At 37.6% G+C, this 15,801-nt stretch overlaps 1 protein-coding gene across 15 annotated transcripts in view; it reads right to left on the reverse strand.

Annotated features, from left to right (window-relative positions):
- Window positions 1–2,233: 2,233 nt before the first annotated feature.
- The window catches only part of iqsec1b (IQ motif and Sec7 domain ArfGEF 1b), a 258,865-nt gene continuing 245,297 nt past the window's right edge, over window positions 2,234–15,801 (reverse strand). For 9 of the 15 annotated variants that reach the window (XM_079844824.1, XM_079844831.1, XM_079844834.1 and 6 more), the window contains 9 exons: window positions 14,669–14,835; window positions 13,375–13,514; window positions 10,816–10,845; window positions 9,547–9,672; window positions 9,179–9,278; window positions 8,632–8,793; window positions 8,288–8,464; window positions 5,438–5,487; window positions 2,234–3,346 (listed from right to left, as the gene is read on the reverse strand). In XM_079844824.1, the coding sequence (XP_079700950.1) occupies window positions 2,810–3,346; window positions 5,438–5,487; window positions 8,288–8,464; window positions 8,632–8,793; window positions 9,179–9,278; window positions 9,547–9,672; window positions 10,816–10,845; window positions 13,375–13,514; window positions 14,669–14,835 (1,489 nt within the window). In that variant the 3' untranslated portion in view covers window positions 2,234–2,809. The remainder of the gene's footprint in view (window positions 3,347–5,437; window positions 5,488–8,287; window positions 8,465–8,631; window positions 8,794–9,178; window positions 9,279–9,546; window positions 9,673–10,815; window positions 10,846–13,374; window positions 13,515–14,668; window positions 14,836–15,801) is intronic. The other 6 variants (XM_079844835.1, XM_079844836.1, XM_079844828.1 and 3 more) reach the window with 1 other exon arrangement.

A 15,801-nucleotide genomic window follows, 5' to 3' on the forward strand; every position in this document is an offset into this window, starting at 1 on the left:
TATACAGAGACACAGGCTTTTTTATAGAAAAAACAAAAGTCTAATGATCTTTTTAGGGAGTAAACAAGTGATACACATGCCGAGATGCAGTGGCACAGAATAAAATGTAACAGCAAGCCAACATCACAAACAAAACCGAAACAAACAATAAAACCAACCAACCGAACAAACAAAAGATGAGAAAGAACATAATAAAAAGAAAGCACATTTCTTCATTTTTAAATAAGCTCACATTTCAACCAGAGGTGCTAGGCATCAGCTGCATGCAAAGCTTTGTGACGTTTTGACATTACCGTCCAGTACTACAGTACAAAGCTGAAGCACCACCACAGTACATTTACAAAAACACTGCACTGAAATCCATAAAAAAACATTCAACACAAAGGTGAAAAAAAAGAGAGAAAAAAAACATAAAAAAACTTTTTCTTGACAGTTCTCTGAATTTATGGTCAGTTGTTCAGTCAGAAATGGCTTCGGGTGATCGCATTCGTACACAGAGACGGACGGTCCTAGTCTGATTAATGTTGTACTGTACAAATTACTGGCCTCGGTGCATCTTGGGAACAAGCCAGGTGTTATGAATCCAGATAATGACATAGACACGGATTTATGCTCTATTATCCGTAAGCTTCTATTACTCTACGGACGTGCCCTTGCAGCACTTCATTACGATTAGGCTACCGGCTAATATTTGACGTTCAGTGTTTGATTTCTAAGCCCAGATAAACAATAAACGGATGTCTCCCTATTTTGGTACGAAACAGAGGTTTTGCATGAAGAGAAGTCTACAGATTTTAATATGTTCATCATCATCATCATCATCGTCATCATCATCACTCATTTAACAACGGTCAACTGTAACACTGATAATATCTCTGGAAATATGCAATATCTAGAGAATATTTTGTACAATATACATGCAAGAGTAGGCTACTTTAGTTGACATTCCTGACTGTAGGTTGCAGGTAAAACAGAGACCAGGGAGAACAAGTTGTCGGTGTGGGCGAGAAACAATATGGGGTCAGACGTACATGATGTTAGAAATATGATATAACAAAAACAAACCCAACCAATTGGTTGAAATTCTGAATTTACAAAACCGAAACATACATATTGCACATAATTAGTTAAAAAAAAGAGAAACAACGCACAGCAAATGTGGTAACTGCTGACATTGGTCTCGAGCTCATTTCAGCCGTGGTTTCTGTACATTAAGTGATTATTTACAAAGACAAGTGCTGTTCAGAAGCTCTGTGCTTGAGTTAAAAGAGCGTCGACACACCAAACGAATACATCGAATCACAGCTCTGTCACCGTTTATCTACTTACAGTATAAAACAAGTCAAAAATTGAACCAAGAAAGGGGATATGTGTGAAAAAAAAAACCCATGTCCAAATCGGTTTCGAGTGAGAACACATCCATCCGACCCGCTGCTACATGTTATATGCAGTTTACATTACATTAGATTACATTACATCAGCTGTGTTTCTGAGCAAGTGAAAGGCATTCTCACAGGAGGACAGAAGAATATGTATCAAATCTACTTCATTTCCACACAGAAGAGGGCACACGCTCAGCCTGCTGAGAAAAACCAACATCTCTGCACAAACTAAGCTTGAAAATACGGGGAGAGAATTGGATCAGCTTTGAAGTGCAGCCTGCTTTCCTCCGACACAAACACTACCCCTAATGTTAGACGTCAAAATAGCCTTTTCATCGCACCGGCTTAACCATAAACATCTTCAAATGTACATTTGTCTCATATTGTTTTATTCATCTCTAAAAAAATAGTTAAAAAAATAAAACCATGTTGCAGCAGTGGCCGGGACCGACGAGTCGAGGCCGTGGAGGATCCATCAGTGAGCTCCCTTGCTCCGCCCTCCCCCTTCCCACAGTCCCTGTGATTGGTTTGCGCTACGTAGATCCCCAAGGAGGTGGAGCGAACACAAGCCGGAGATTCCGGGAGAATCTTCCAACTCAAAGGCAACCAATAATTTCCACGCAATTCAATTGGCCACCTACTGAGTTCAGTATCAGTGAAAACTAGTAACTCCTACGTCGTGAGTACACAGAGAATACTGAGATTTTATCTGAGGCTTCGGATCATTTTTGTTCTATACCAATAATAACAATAGCTGCTAATAGTATTATTATTATTATTATTATTATAATTTGACAAAATACTATATGCACGACATACACAAAGCAAATCTTTTTTCTTTTCTTTTTTTTCCTGAATAACTCAGTCACTGCTTTTTAATAATTGGCACGTTATAGTCCCCTAACTATATCACAGAAATGTGTGGTCTACAGCTACATTAAATACTGGAACACCACTCGTTGTGACCGACCGCTCCCTCAAACCGTTGTTCTAGCAAAAACATAGTTTCTGCAAACTAACAAGCAGGCTATTTGTTAATGCATTTAGGTAATTAAGTACAAGAAAACAGTTGCCACGGTCGTTTGCGCATGCTTTTGCTTCACCGCCAAAGTCGCGAGAGTTGAAAGTCTCTAAAATGGAGCCTAAAAGAAGAAGAAAGCAGCAGCTTTGTCTGGGGCTCTACAGCTTGAGCGATGACTGGTAAGAACCGATGATTTGAGTTCTAGCCGCCCCAGAAGGCCGGTGCTACACATTGTGGCTCCCTTTCCCAGAGGAAACGGGCGCTGGATGAGTTAAACGTGAGTCAAGGTGCCCTTTTGTTCATGTCCTGGTAGGCAGCAACAATCCGTCGCATGTTACAATCTAAACAGAGGCCCAACGGTCACCCCGCCAAAAACAATCCCATTCCCAAGAGTTTGTGGAAGGGCTCAAACCACAGTGCTGATGCCGCTGTGTTTGGCCTTGGTGCTGCTGGCCGCCGGAGGAGGAGCCGGAGGCTGGCTGTGGTGGTGAGGTGCATGCTGGGAGTGGGAGGGGTGCGACGGGTGCGGCCCGTGGCCGTGGGGACCGTGCGAGTGGCTGTGAGAGGAAGAGGGGCCGGGCGGGGGGTGGTACTGGTGGGGCGGGTGTTGAATGTGCGCTGGGGGGTGGTAGTGATGGTGGTGGTGGTACGGAGGGGGATTCTGCATGTGGCAAAACTGAGCGTGGTGGGGGTGCATCTGGGCTTGGGTCTCAGTGACTGTGGCGCCATCGCGGGCAGTGTGGTGCAGGTTGGTAGGGTGCGGGGTGTGAGAGATGAGTGTCGGGTGGGAGGGGTGGGAAGGCAGAGAGGGCGACTTGCCCCGCTTGGTGCCGAATAGGGAGCCTAGGAGAGAGGAGGAGTTGGGGATGGACTGCTGGCGGGAGGGGCAGTCGCGGCTGGAAGTGGCTCTGCGCCGTATGTGCGGGCTGCTAATGATGGACCCCTGCAGGAAGACGAGGGAGAGAGAAGAACGGAGAAGTTAAACACGAGATGTGTACAGCATGCTCAATGAGTCAACAGTTCTATTTATTATTCTGCATTCGGAATTTGTAAATGCTCATTTAGGTTGTGTTATTATTAGAGTTGGGAACCAATCCATTTTTTTTTTTTCATTACAAAATCACCACCAATGATTTTTCATGTTAACGGTTCTTGAATGTCCATATCTTTGGACCAGCATAGTCCAGCGACTCTTGTACAAATGACTCTTATAAGCCAGTTGATATTAATAAATCATTAAAAGGACTCACAAATGAGTTCTGCACTCACAAGTTATTGGTTTTAATCAGTGTAATGGCTCACTCACTGAATGAATCGATTTGATTCTTGAACTGAAGTCATTACTTTTGTCATGTCCAAATCAAGAAAAAACGCAAACTGTTACTATAACACTTAAATCAGTGTAAAGACACATTCAGAACCTAGCTTGGACATAATAAATTGCACTTTAATTATTAATAAAAAAGTATTAAAATGTAACCAAAATGTTTTTTGTGTGGAAATAATTATGCAATCAATAAACAACCAGAACCATCCAGTAGATTCACAATCAAAATTAAATAAGTGTAATCCAATGCAATTCTTTATGATTCCCATCCCTAGTAATTCAATATTTCATATATTTTAAGGCACAGAACAGAAATACATTAACTTTCAAAAGTTTGGGGTCTGTAAGATGTTTTTGAACGAAGTCTCTTATGCTCACCAAGACTGCATTTATTTGACCGTAAAATAAAGAAAAAACTGTTATTTTGTGAAATATGATTACAATTTAAAACAACTGTTTTATATATTTTAAAACGTAATTTATTTCTGTGATGTCAAAGCTGAATTTTCAGCATCATTACTCCAGTCTTCAGTGTCCCATGATCCTTCAGAAATCATTCTAATATGCTGATTTTGGTTCTAAAGAAACATTTCTTATTATTATAAAAGTTAAAAACAGCTGTGCAGCATAATATTTTTGAGGAACCGTCATTTTTTTGGGACCCTATAATGAATAGAAGGTTTGAAGGAACAGCATTTATTTTGAAATAGTATAAATGTCTTTACTGTCACTTTTAATGCGTTTCATGCATTTAATACATCATACATGTTTCTTAAAACAATTATACGGACCCCAAACTTTTAAACAGTATTTCCCCAAATAGCACTCTAAAAATCATTCCTTTTATGTCAGTGTAGTAAAAAATAAACACACAGCACTCAAGCAATGCATAATGATAATCCATCAGCAGTTAATGCATTTATAAAAGACTGAAGCAGATCCCTGAAAGCCATGCATTGCATGCAAAAGCTGGAACAGGCAAGATTGAGTTAGTCAGCATTTAGTCATGTTAAAGCGAGCATATGGGCTTTCCTGCATTCCTGCATCAATCTGGCACCCATGATAACCTATACAGACTAAATCCACTATTAAAGCATCACCTTTGCTATACTCCCTCGTGTTTATTATGCTTATCTGCACACAGAAGGGAAACTATTTCGAGGCATTCCGAGAGGTAAAAGGTGCTTAGGGCTGGAGAGGAAGAGGTCAAGTGGTTGGAGGTCGGTGAGGAAATGAAGACTTGCACGTTTTGAAGTGCTCTAATGCAACACTATTGTTCACTTGCAGCATCCAAGTGAAACATGCCATCAGGAATCGAATCGAAACAATTTACAAAGTAAAAAAGACACTCAGCCCATTGTACGTGACATGGGATGTTTGCATTAGTTGAGTCATGCTGACTAAGTTGGACTGTGGAGATGTTATGATATGTGATGCGAGCCACGGGGGCAGAATTCCCTGTCTTTCCACATAACCTCCACAGGAACAGGCAGCTCATGCATGCAGGGTGGCCTACTCAGTCCAAAAACAACACCACACACATACAGATAGTTGAAACTACTGAGAAAAGAAGCAACCAAAAAGAAAAAGATGGTAGACAGACTAGAGAAATAAAAAATAAAGCAAAGTTGCAGTTTCAAAATGCAACAATGTCACACAGAATAGCGGCCTGTTGTAGGTTCTTGCATCCTATATCACGGTACTTACTTCCATATTGCTGTCTAGAGATCCTGCACTGCTGCGGCGCCCCCGCTTGCCTGAGCGAGACATGCAATATGATAGATTAGAGCACGCTCGAACAGTCAGATATATAGAGGCGCATGTAGAAGCGTATATATCCTGCCTGCCTACAGGGGCGCTATTGAGACATGAAGCAAGCAGCCGTAGTCTGAAAAGGGAGGAAGGGTAGAGCCAGGTGGGTCGGAGCTTTTAAAGGTCCAAAGGATGAGGGTATACTGGTCCTAACATCAATAAGCATAGAGCTGCATCTTCAACAGGTGTCTTAAGCAAACTGGGTTTTGACGACTACAAGCAAACTGAAGATCCCTACTAGAGCTGCACGATATACCAAATGAAAATCGATGTTGCGAAATGGCTCGCTATGATTGTCAAAACGCACAGACTGCGATGTACTTAAATAAACATTCACACTACCAGTGCTACAGAGCGGCACTGCTCATCCAATCAAATGTGAGCACTGCCCACAATCAAACTGAATTGAATTCAAATGAATGGAATAAAAGCTTGATGGTTTAATGCTTGAAAATGAAGAAATTAAGATATAAAATATTAGTCATGGAATTTTACTTTTTTTTTTTTAAATATATTTTTTTAATTAAATATTCAAGTTCTTATTTTATAGTACAACAGTTACACAATTACAATACATTTCTTATTTTGTTTAATATATTATTTAATAATAATCACAATAAAAACAATCACAATTATTATTATTTTATACTGATTTGGTCAAAAAAGGTGGGAATGTAAACTCAAGTGGATATATATATTTTTTTAAACCGAGTAAACCTACACTCTAAAAAATGCTGGGTTAAAAACAGCCCAAGTTGGGTTGAAAATGGACTTACCCAGCAATTGGGTTGTTTTAACCCGGTGAATGGGTCGTTTTAACCCAGCGGTTGGGTTAAATGTTTGCTTAAAACAACCCAATTGCTGGGTTAGTCCATTTTCAACCCAACTTTGGTTGTTTTTAACCCAGCATTTTTTAGAGTGTAAGTGTGAAATAAAAAATAAATAAAATAAAATGTCCTCAACATTTCCAGCTTTTTAAATCATTTTGAAGCAATCCCTAACAAAATCACCCTACTCATTCTAAAAAAAAGAAAAAAAAAAGTAAATATCACAATGTGATATTTTCCCAATATCGTGCAGCCCTTATCCCTACACTAGATCACAGAAGCAACAGAAAAAAAAGCAAAAATCATTATCATTTTTGATGTATGGTCAAATACAAATGTGGCAGCTCAGACTGGCCGTATGAAACAATCGTCAATCTGAAATAAGTATTGAATGACTGAATGACAATGTTAGCAGAGCTATCAACAGCTATACATGTAGATTCTTCAGAATCCATTATTATACAAGGTACTGCGCACATTTTCAGTGCTGTACAGGATTGTTGGAGTGGAATATTCATAGCTTTGCCAGACATGTCTCAGGGTTCACGTGTGTATTGTCTCCTGCCGTCAGACTCAGCGACCAGCTTGGTCGAGTTCAATTCACACTTGCGGAGTGTGACTACGCTGTGAACTGATTGTTCTAACAGAGAAGACATGTGAGGTCACACTTCACACTATCCATTTTTTTCCCTGTGTATTGACTGCCATGTTTAGGGCTCAAAACCATCTGCTAAATAGAGTGAGAAGATATCACAGCTCACGAATAGCGTGAAGGTTCAATTATAGAGTGGGAAAAACTAATGTGCATCTAGCTTCGTTAGCCATGGTGAAGGACATTCATAACAGGGCTCAGTGATATAGGTTACTATTATTATTATTATTATTAATAATGGTAACACTTTACAATAAGGTTTCATTAGTTAACTACTTCGGTTAACATAACTCTTACTATGTACAACACTTTTTTATTTAACAACACAATTTATTAATCTTAGTTAATGTTAATTTCAACATTTCAAAATCAAAAGTTGTATTTGTTAACATTAATTAATACACCGTGAACTAACATAAATAACATATTTTGATTAATATTGTAATTATGTTGATATTTATTTCTTTGCTCTATTTTTCATTTAATTGTAAAAACTAAAATACAGTAAAAATCTGTTATTTTATTATTATTTTTATGCTAATATAGTATGTATTAATTATGTTAACTAATATTAACAAATTAGACCTTATTGTAAAGTGTTACTATTATTATGATATTTTTCAGCATTTAAAAATATATATTATATATATTATAATTGTATATGTATATGTATATATATATATATACACTTCTTTTCTCTATTTTTATTTTATTGTAAAAACTAAAATACAGTACAAAATCAGTTATTTTAGTATTATTTATATACTAATATAGTATGTATTAATATTTAGAACTTTTCATTTATGGTTTAGTAATTTTAGTACTTTAACTTAAACTTATTTCCGTTATCTAATTTTAGTTTTTCCATCTAATATTAATATTTTATTTCAATCACCGAAAACTATTTTTTTAAATAATTTTGGCAACAAAAAATAATCTATTTAAAATAATCCAAGCATTCGTTCCCATACTGATTTTGGGACAAAGTCTTTAGAATACCTAATAGTTAAATAGCAACACATTAAACATTATTAATTTTAAATTGCCAATAAAATCCTTGAATATTTTATATATCACCCAGCTCCCATTGAAAAAGAATTAAGACTACACTAATGGTTGTGGACAAACACCAATTTAGAAGCAAGCATTCAGCGCTCTACTTTGGCAAGAGGCAAAGTATTGTTTGGACAAGACTGCACAAAATAATCAGAGGTTGTGACAGATAAAGCCAGAAGCATGTCATGTCATATGGGCCTGTACACTCACCTGCATCTGAAAGGTCACGTAAGGAGCTGCTGAGGGCACTTCTCTTGAGGCCTTCACCTATGGCGTAGCTGTCATCCAGACTGGTGCGACTGAGATTGCCATTTCCTGTCTCTTTCTTCAGTCCTGAGCTCTGGGAAATGCTGGGACGTACCACACCTTTTTGTTTCTCCAGTTCAGCTGAAAACACCCCCCCACCAACATCAACTTCACTGATCATGTCATTACACATGTCATTTTTAGACAGGGTTTGAAGTGCAAGTTATGTTAATGCCCATTTGTCTTTCTTTTACGGACTATACTGGTCACTCTTTCTAACATAATGAAAGTATATGACAGCCGCTTACATTCTATTCTGTACTTCTCCATCTCCTGCACCTCTGCGATGGACTCCCGCAGGTCATCTGTGAACTTCTTGCGGTCTTGCGGGTTGGGGGCGTTGAAGTTGATGAGAACCTTGATGTCTGCGCCTGGAAGAGCTGAAGTGAGACGCACTCCATTGGGGTAATCTGAAAAGCAGCAGCGGAAGAGGAATATTTACAGACTGGCGGATCATGACAGCACTCAGACGTGCCCTTTTCAGTTGGACACGCTAATCGATATTCTCACATTTCACAATCGCATATGACAGAGATTTTAATCTTTTTGTAGGAGAATACGTCCTAATACACAATATTTGAGAATGGATTTGTTTTTAATCAAAAGCAAAAGCATTTCATGACCTTTAACACCTGTTTTGTGTTTTTCAGTGCAGTGAAAAGCCAGTTTTTTACTTGACACGCCAGCACGAAAGTGAAAGCGTGTAATCAAACTGTATGGACAAGGTTAAACAGAGTCCAGAAAAGGGTAATGTGGGGTCAAAAAGGGCTTTGACCCTTCGCTGAGGGTACTTACACTGGTTTTCAAACAGAAGCACCTGCATCCCATATAGAGAGAAGGACTGCCTGAAGCTGTACGTCACCGAATTCTTCTTCTTCTGGAAAATCTTAGTGACCTGAATCAAAAGCATGTCACATTAGGACCCCATCTGTTCCTAATTATCTTCTCTTCTCTTTGAGCCTCCGGAAAAGCTGAGTAACACTTTCTGACTGTCTCATGGACACATGATGTACACTTACTGACCTAGAATTGGACTAAATTTGACTTGCTGACCATTACACCATCATAACAACAAGAACATAACAACATAACAAAAGACGCTATGATGCAAGACCGTTTAGTCTCATTTTTTCCTGTGGCTATGATGTGATTATGATTCTTACCACCAAAAGGTCATTGAACAGGAAGATCTCTCTCTGGTGGAGACCCAACTTCTGAGGTTTGTTAGGGTCCGGCACTTCGAACAGCCTGCAGTAACATACTAGTCTGCGATGTGGTAAGGACAGCACCTGTATGTGGGCCACACATATCGATTAGCCTAAACCTGGTCCATATATGAGACCCTTGACATGTTCAGAATATCATTAATATCAAGTATTGCTGCAGTATATACACTAGGTACAATATGCACAGTATGCAAGTTTTCAGTATGTATAGAATAACCAGATGACAATGGCTAAAAAAAAAAGTATGCTACAGAGCTTACTGCATAGAATACTGTATTCCATAGTGCAATGCTTTCAAACTTGACCTGCTATTACCAGTTCCAACATTTTTAACATGTTTTTTTTTCTGATTTGTCAAATATTACAACAAAATGTCAATTTGGTCAAATTGAGAACATTTGACAACAATGTAGCATACTATTTTAAAATGTGGAATAATGCTTATTTTTTAACTTATTTTATAAAAATGGTAAATAGTACACACTATATAATGTATACTAGTATGTATAATATATAGAGTAAATTATTCAGTTAGTCGTTCAGATACGAACTGGATAATAGATATCATATTAATTTACTTTAGTAATTAGTGCCGGTCAAATCGATTAATCTCATCCAAAATAAAAGTTTGTGTTAACATAATATATGTGGTGTGTACTGTGTATAATTATTATGTATATATAAATATATAAATACAAGCACATGCATGTATATATTTAAGAAAAAAAAAAAAGATTTACATATAAAATATTTATATATATAATATAAATTATATATATATACACATGCAAATATTTCTTAAATATATACATGAATGAGTGTGTATTTGTATATACATAATAATTATACACAGTACACACCACATATATTATGTTAACACAAACTTTTATTTTGGATTAAATGATTTGACAGCACTATATATATATATATATATATATATATATATGTATATATATGTATATATATGATATATATAATAATAATAATTTATTTTATTTCATAATATATTCTTATTTTATTAAATAATATTTATTTATTTCAAACCTCCAACCTACTACTTTATACTTCAAAAAACGACCAGAAGGAGTGCAAAAGTCCTAAACTAAAATTAATCTTTTTTTTTTATTTTACTTTTTTGAATATAGTTATCAGACTTAAATTGTTGCATGACATCAATAGAACAAAAACAGTGAACATTATACTTACACATCCAAGGCCATGGTGCAGAGACCCAATCTGAAAAGAGAAAAAATGAGACAGATGAGTAAGAATCATAGCAAGAAGACTGAGGGGAGGCTTGAAGGTCAGAGAGTGGTCTCTCTCTCTCTCGTTATCAAGACCCCCCTCCGTCTACCTGTCAGATGTGACCTGTGCTGTATGAATGGGGTGAGAAGGGAGGTTAATGAGGAGCCAAACTGCTGCTGCTTGAAACTATGACAGGGAGTCTCGGCCCATTTTGAGAAACCTAATTACAGCACCCGGGATAGAGCGTCTGCAGGCAGGGGTCTCAGGCACAGCAGCCTTCTATCTGAGCTCCACATGAGATCTCCATTATCTCCTCTCCAAAGATGTGTGGAAGATACACCAGGGAGAAGGTTTTTCCTGGCAACTAAGTCATGTGTGCCATTTCCATTAAAGCTTAAATGTTAATTATTTCAGCTCTGAAAACCCACAGCGCCTCCGAATTCAACTGTGTGACATGATGCAGGGTAATGAAGATACAACAGCTTCAGTTAGTTTAGCCTTGGGAAAGACCAGCAACTCTGTTGGAGGGATGATGTATATTGTACGGATCTTTCGTGGATTGAAGAACCATACTACCTGAACACTATCCTTAAGCTACCACTCCTTCAGATGTACATCTATCAAGGTAACAGACTTTAATTAGACGTAGTGGTTTAACAATCTACCTGCTTTTATTTTAAATCAATAAGGACACATTAAATTGATCAAAAGTGACAGCAAAAGCCTTTTATAAGATTTTTTTTATAACACTAGTGGTCTAACAATCTACCTGCTTTTATTTTAAATCAATAAGGACAGATTAAATTGATCACAAGTGACAGCAAAGACTTTTATAAGGTTACCGAAGATTTCTATTTCAAATAAATGTTGTTCTTTTCAACTCTCTTTTAACCAAAGAAACCTGAGAAAAATATTATGTTTTTTCCACAAAAATATTAAAGGATTAGTTCACTTTTAAATAAACTTTTGCTGATAATTTACTCACCCCCATGTCATCCAAGATGTCCATGTCTTTCTTTCTGCAGTTGAAAAGAAATTAAGATTTTTGATGAAAACTTTCCAGGGTTTTTCTCCATATAATGGACTTCAATGGGTTCCAAACGGTTCAAGGTCCAAATGACAGTTTCAGTGCCGCTTCAAAGGGCTTTAAACCATACCAGACGATGAATAAGGGTCTTATCTAGCCAAAAGCCTAGTCAAAATACGAGCGTGGTCATAGATATATCGATCGTAGATGCCTCATTCTATTGATCCGTGCAAGCGCTAATGAGGCATCTACGTATACATCTATGACCATACTCGTATTTTGACCTCACTTAGCGGAAGTTATGGCTGAGCTCAGAGATGATCACGTTCGTCTGATTAGAGGTGAAATAATAGCATAAATACTGCTCGGTTTCTCGCAGAAACGGATTGTTTCGCTAGATAAGACCCTTATTCATCGTCTGGTATGGTTTAAAGCCCTTTGAAGCTGTACTGAAACTGTAATTTGGACCTTGAACCGTTTGGAGCCCATTGAAGTCCATTATATGGAGAAAAATCCTGGGATGTTTTCATCAAAAATCTTAATTTTTATTAATTTTTAATATTTAAAAGTGAACTAATCCTTTAAGCAGCACAACTGTTTTCAACATTGATAATAATTAGAAATATTTCTTGAGCACCAAATCAGCATATTAGAACGATTTCTGAAGAATCATGTGACAGTGAAAACTGGAGCAAATTCAGCTTTGCCATTACAAATATGAATTACATTTTTAAATATATTAAAATTGAAAACTGTTATTTTAAATGGCAATAATATTTCACAATATTAATATTGTGGTTTTTTTTAATCAAATAAATACAGCCTTGGTGAGCAATATGAGACTTCTTCATTCTTCGTTCAGCCAAACAAACATGTCTATTATTTTCAGTTGCATCACATTAAACATGTTTCCTCCTCTGAATAATTTCTATTGGTTGTAACTCGCTGTACCGCATGAAAAGATGGTTGAGTTTAGAGCAGGTGAACTGTCAGTAGATTTAATCTTTAGATAACTCTGAAGGCCTCTGTGGAGAAGCAAATCCCATTTATCACTGCAGGGCATCATGCAACCCTTGCCACATGACTTACATGCATGCACAGGCACCACAGCAAGACACCTTGAGATAGGTATTAGATCTGTCATAAAGAAGAACACCTTGTAGATAAAGAATCTTCTTAGAGTCTCAATGTCATGTGCCTCTCGAGGATAAAAAAGCAGTAACTGACAGAACGATAAAACCTATAGATCTACACAGCATAGAGTGGCGAAAACATACAAACACACAATAGGTGAGGGAAGGAACATGTTTTAACTGAAGGCCTTGGATCATTTCACACCAGTGGACCATGACTGGAATCGATAAAGCATCATTTCTAGAACCGGGGTCAATGTAAGTTCACAACATGATGGATAGAGATGGACTGTTCCTGCAATGAAGGCACTGCAAGTTACTTTGGATAGAAGTGTGGACCAAAGCGACCAAGACACTCACCGGCTTCTTGCCAACAATGAGTTTCTCCACCTTCTGCACCTGGGACACATGGTCTTCATTTGTCTTAAGCTCACGTTTCCGGATTCGTTCATAGATGCCCACCAACATCTCTCGAGGGATGTCCTCTCCATCGTCCACCCCTGTGTACAGGAAGCGCAAACAAAAGACAGAGCACATGGATAATTAGGGCACGTAATTGATTTACGGAAAATTTTGGGAAAGAATTCGAAATGTAGGTTAAGGACGTTTGAAGTATGACGCAAATATATTAACATATCAAAGTGAAAGGTGAATCTCTGTTTGTTTGTTGTGACCAGAAATATGTCATTTCTATCCCAATTAGGCTATTAATCAGTTTAAAATACATGTATTAAGCTTTATTAGAGCAGATGAGTATCAGTTGTTTTTAGTATTACAAAAACCTCTGAATGACTTTGAAGGAAAATTCCATTTGAAGTTACTAGATTCAGTTTGCAAAGAAAAAACGTGATCACACTTTAGTTTAGGGTCCAATTCTTACTATTAACTAGTTGCTTATTAGCATGTATATTAAGATATTGGCTGTTTATTAGTAATTATATAGCACTTATTAATATCTTATTCTGCATGATCATATTCTACGTCACAAGTCTTGTGGACACATCCCTTAATCCTACTCAATACCTAAACTTAACAACTACCTTACTAATTATTAATAAGCAGTAATTAGGAGTTTATTGAGGCAAAAGTCATAGTTAACAGTAAGCTCATTCATTATACAGGTCATTATGCGGCTCATTATGGGTTCTATTGTCTCCTCAGGTGTAAATCACAGCATTATTCATGATCATTCACACCCCTTCGCATAAGGCCTTTGTAAAGAAAAAGTGTCTTACAAAATTTAAATCAATATATTGTTTTATGTGAATTTGCAAGCACAATGATTCTCACATCTGTTTGAAGCAAAAACTCTAAGCAACACCACCCACAAGTCAAAGGTCTTGTGGACACATATCTATTGTGTGTTTTGTGGGCTTATTTCAGTGTCTTAAATGTTTTGTTTTTTCAAAAACCATGCATAAACGTTAGTCTCTCAAAAATACAAGCATGTACATACATGTTGCTCACATATTATGGTAGCCCAGTTTGTCCTGAATACAGTGTAATGACAATTTTACTATTAATTTGTTTATAAGCACAAATGTCAGAGCATGTCAAAACTTCTAAAGGCCCCAAAACTGTAGACTTCTAGGGGTTAATAGTGAGAATTGGATCCTAATCCAAAGTGTGACCAAAACGTTAACGTGAATCTCACCGCGAAGGTTCTTTACAAAGTCCTCCAGTTTCATCTTCCTCTCTGGCTTCACGTTTGGGCTGTACATGTCCGTGTTGAGGAGTATAATGGCAAACGCCAGGATGAAGATGGTATCTGGGTTCCTAAACTGACGCACCACCCCTGGGTTGCAGATGCAGTAGCGCTGACTGAATGGAAATAAAAAACAACAACAAATGAACTAAGTGAAACAAAATAATATGAGACGCCGCTTCCACAGAATCAATAGTTGCTCTGGAGAGTAATTGGTTCTAGATGCACTAGCATGACAAGAGAATGGTAAAACTGCCACTGAGTTAAAGAGCTATGTTCTTTTAGATAACACTTGAATGGACTTTAAACAATCCATTCGGAAAGAATATGTCTGGCTGAAAGGGTTTAGCTATAACAATATTTTTTGAAGGTCTGAGGGTGGTGAACAGACACTGTCAGAGTGATCTTCGTACAACGTTGTAAGCTGCTGTGATCGCTCAAGTGACAGACGGTCCTTGAAATCCGATCGAACAATGTTCTCAGAGGGCTGAGGGAGTGTTTTAAGCTTTTGTGTTGGTGCAATCGAATGAATGCCAAGAAAACAAACTATCCTAGAGACTTCTTACTGGATATAAACAAAGTTTAACTGAACACGAAAATGCTAATTGAGCCATTTTATTGTGTAATCACAAAGGGACAGAGAGTATTTTTAGGCGAATACCCTTCTATTTTGTGCATCCCCGAACTTCCCCGAACATTTCTTTGTATGCGGAAGCATTAGGAGTTATTTTCACTGGAACTAAGGGGCCAAGCCCAACCCCTGAAAAATCAACCCCACACCATAATCCCCCCTCCATCAAACTTTACACTTGGCACAATGTAGTCAGGCAAGTATCGTTCTCCTGGCAACTGCCAAGGAGGCCTACCACTTCGTGGCTGAGTTGCCGCTGTTTCCAATTGCTTCCACTTTGTTATAATACCACTAACAGTTGACCGTGGAATATTTAGTAGTGAGGAAATTTCACAAATGGACTTATTGCACAGGTGGCAACCTATCACTGTACCACACTTGAATTCACTGAGCTCCTGAGAGCGACCCATTCTTTCACAAATGTTTGTAGAAGCGTCTGCATGCCTAGGTT

The sequence above is a fragment of the Gobio gobio genome (genome assembly GCF_949357685.1).
Source record: "Gobio gobio genome assembly, chromosome: 19".
Taxonomy (NCBI): domain Eukaryota; kingdom Metazoa; phylum Chordata; class Actinopteri; order Cypriniformes; family Gobionidae; genus Gobio; species Gobio gobio.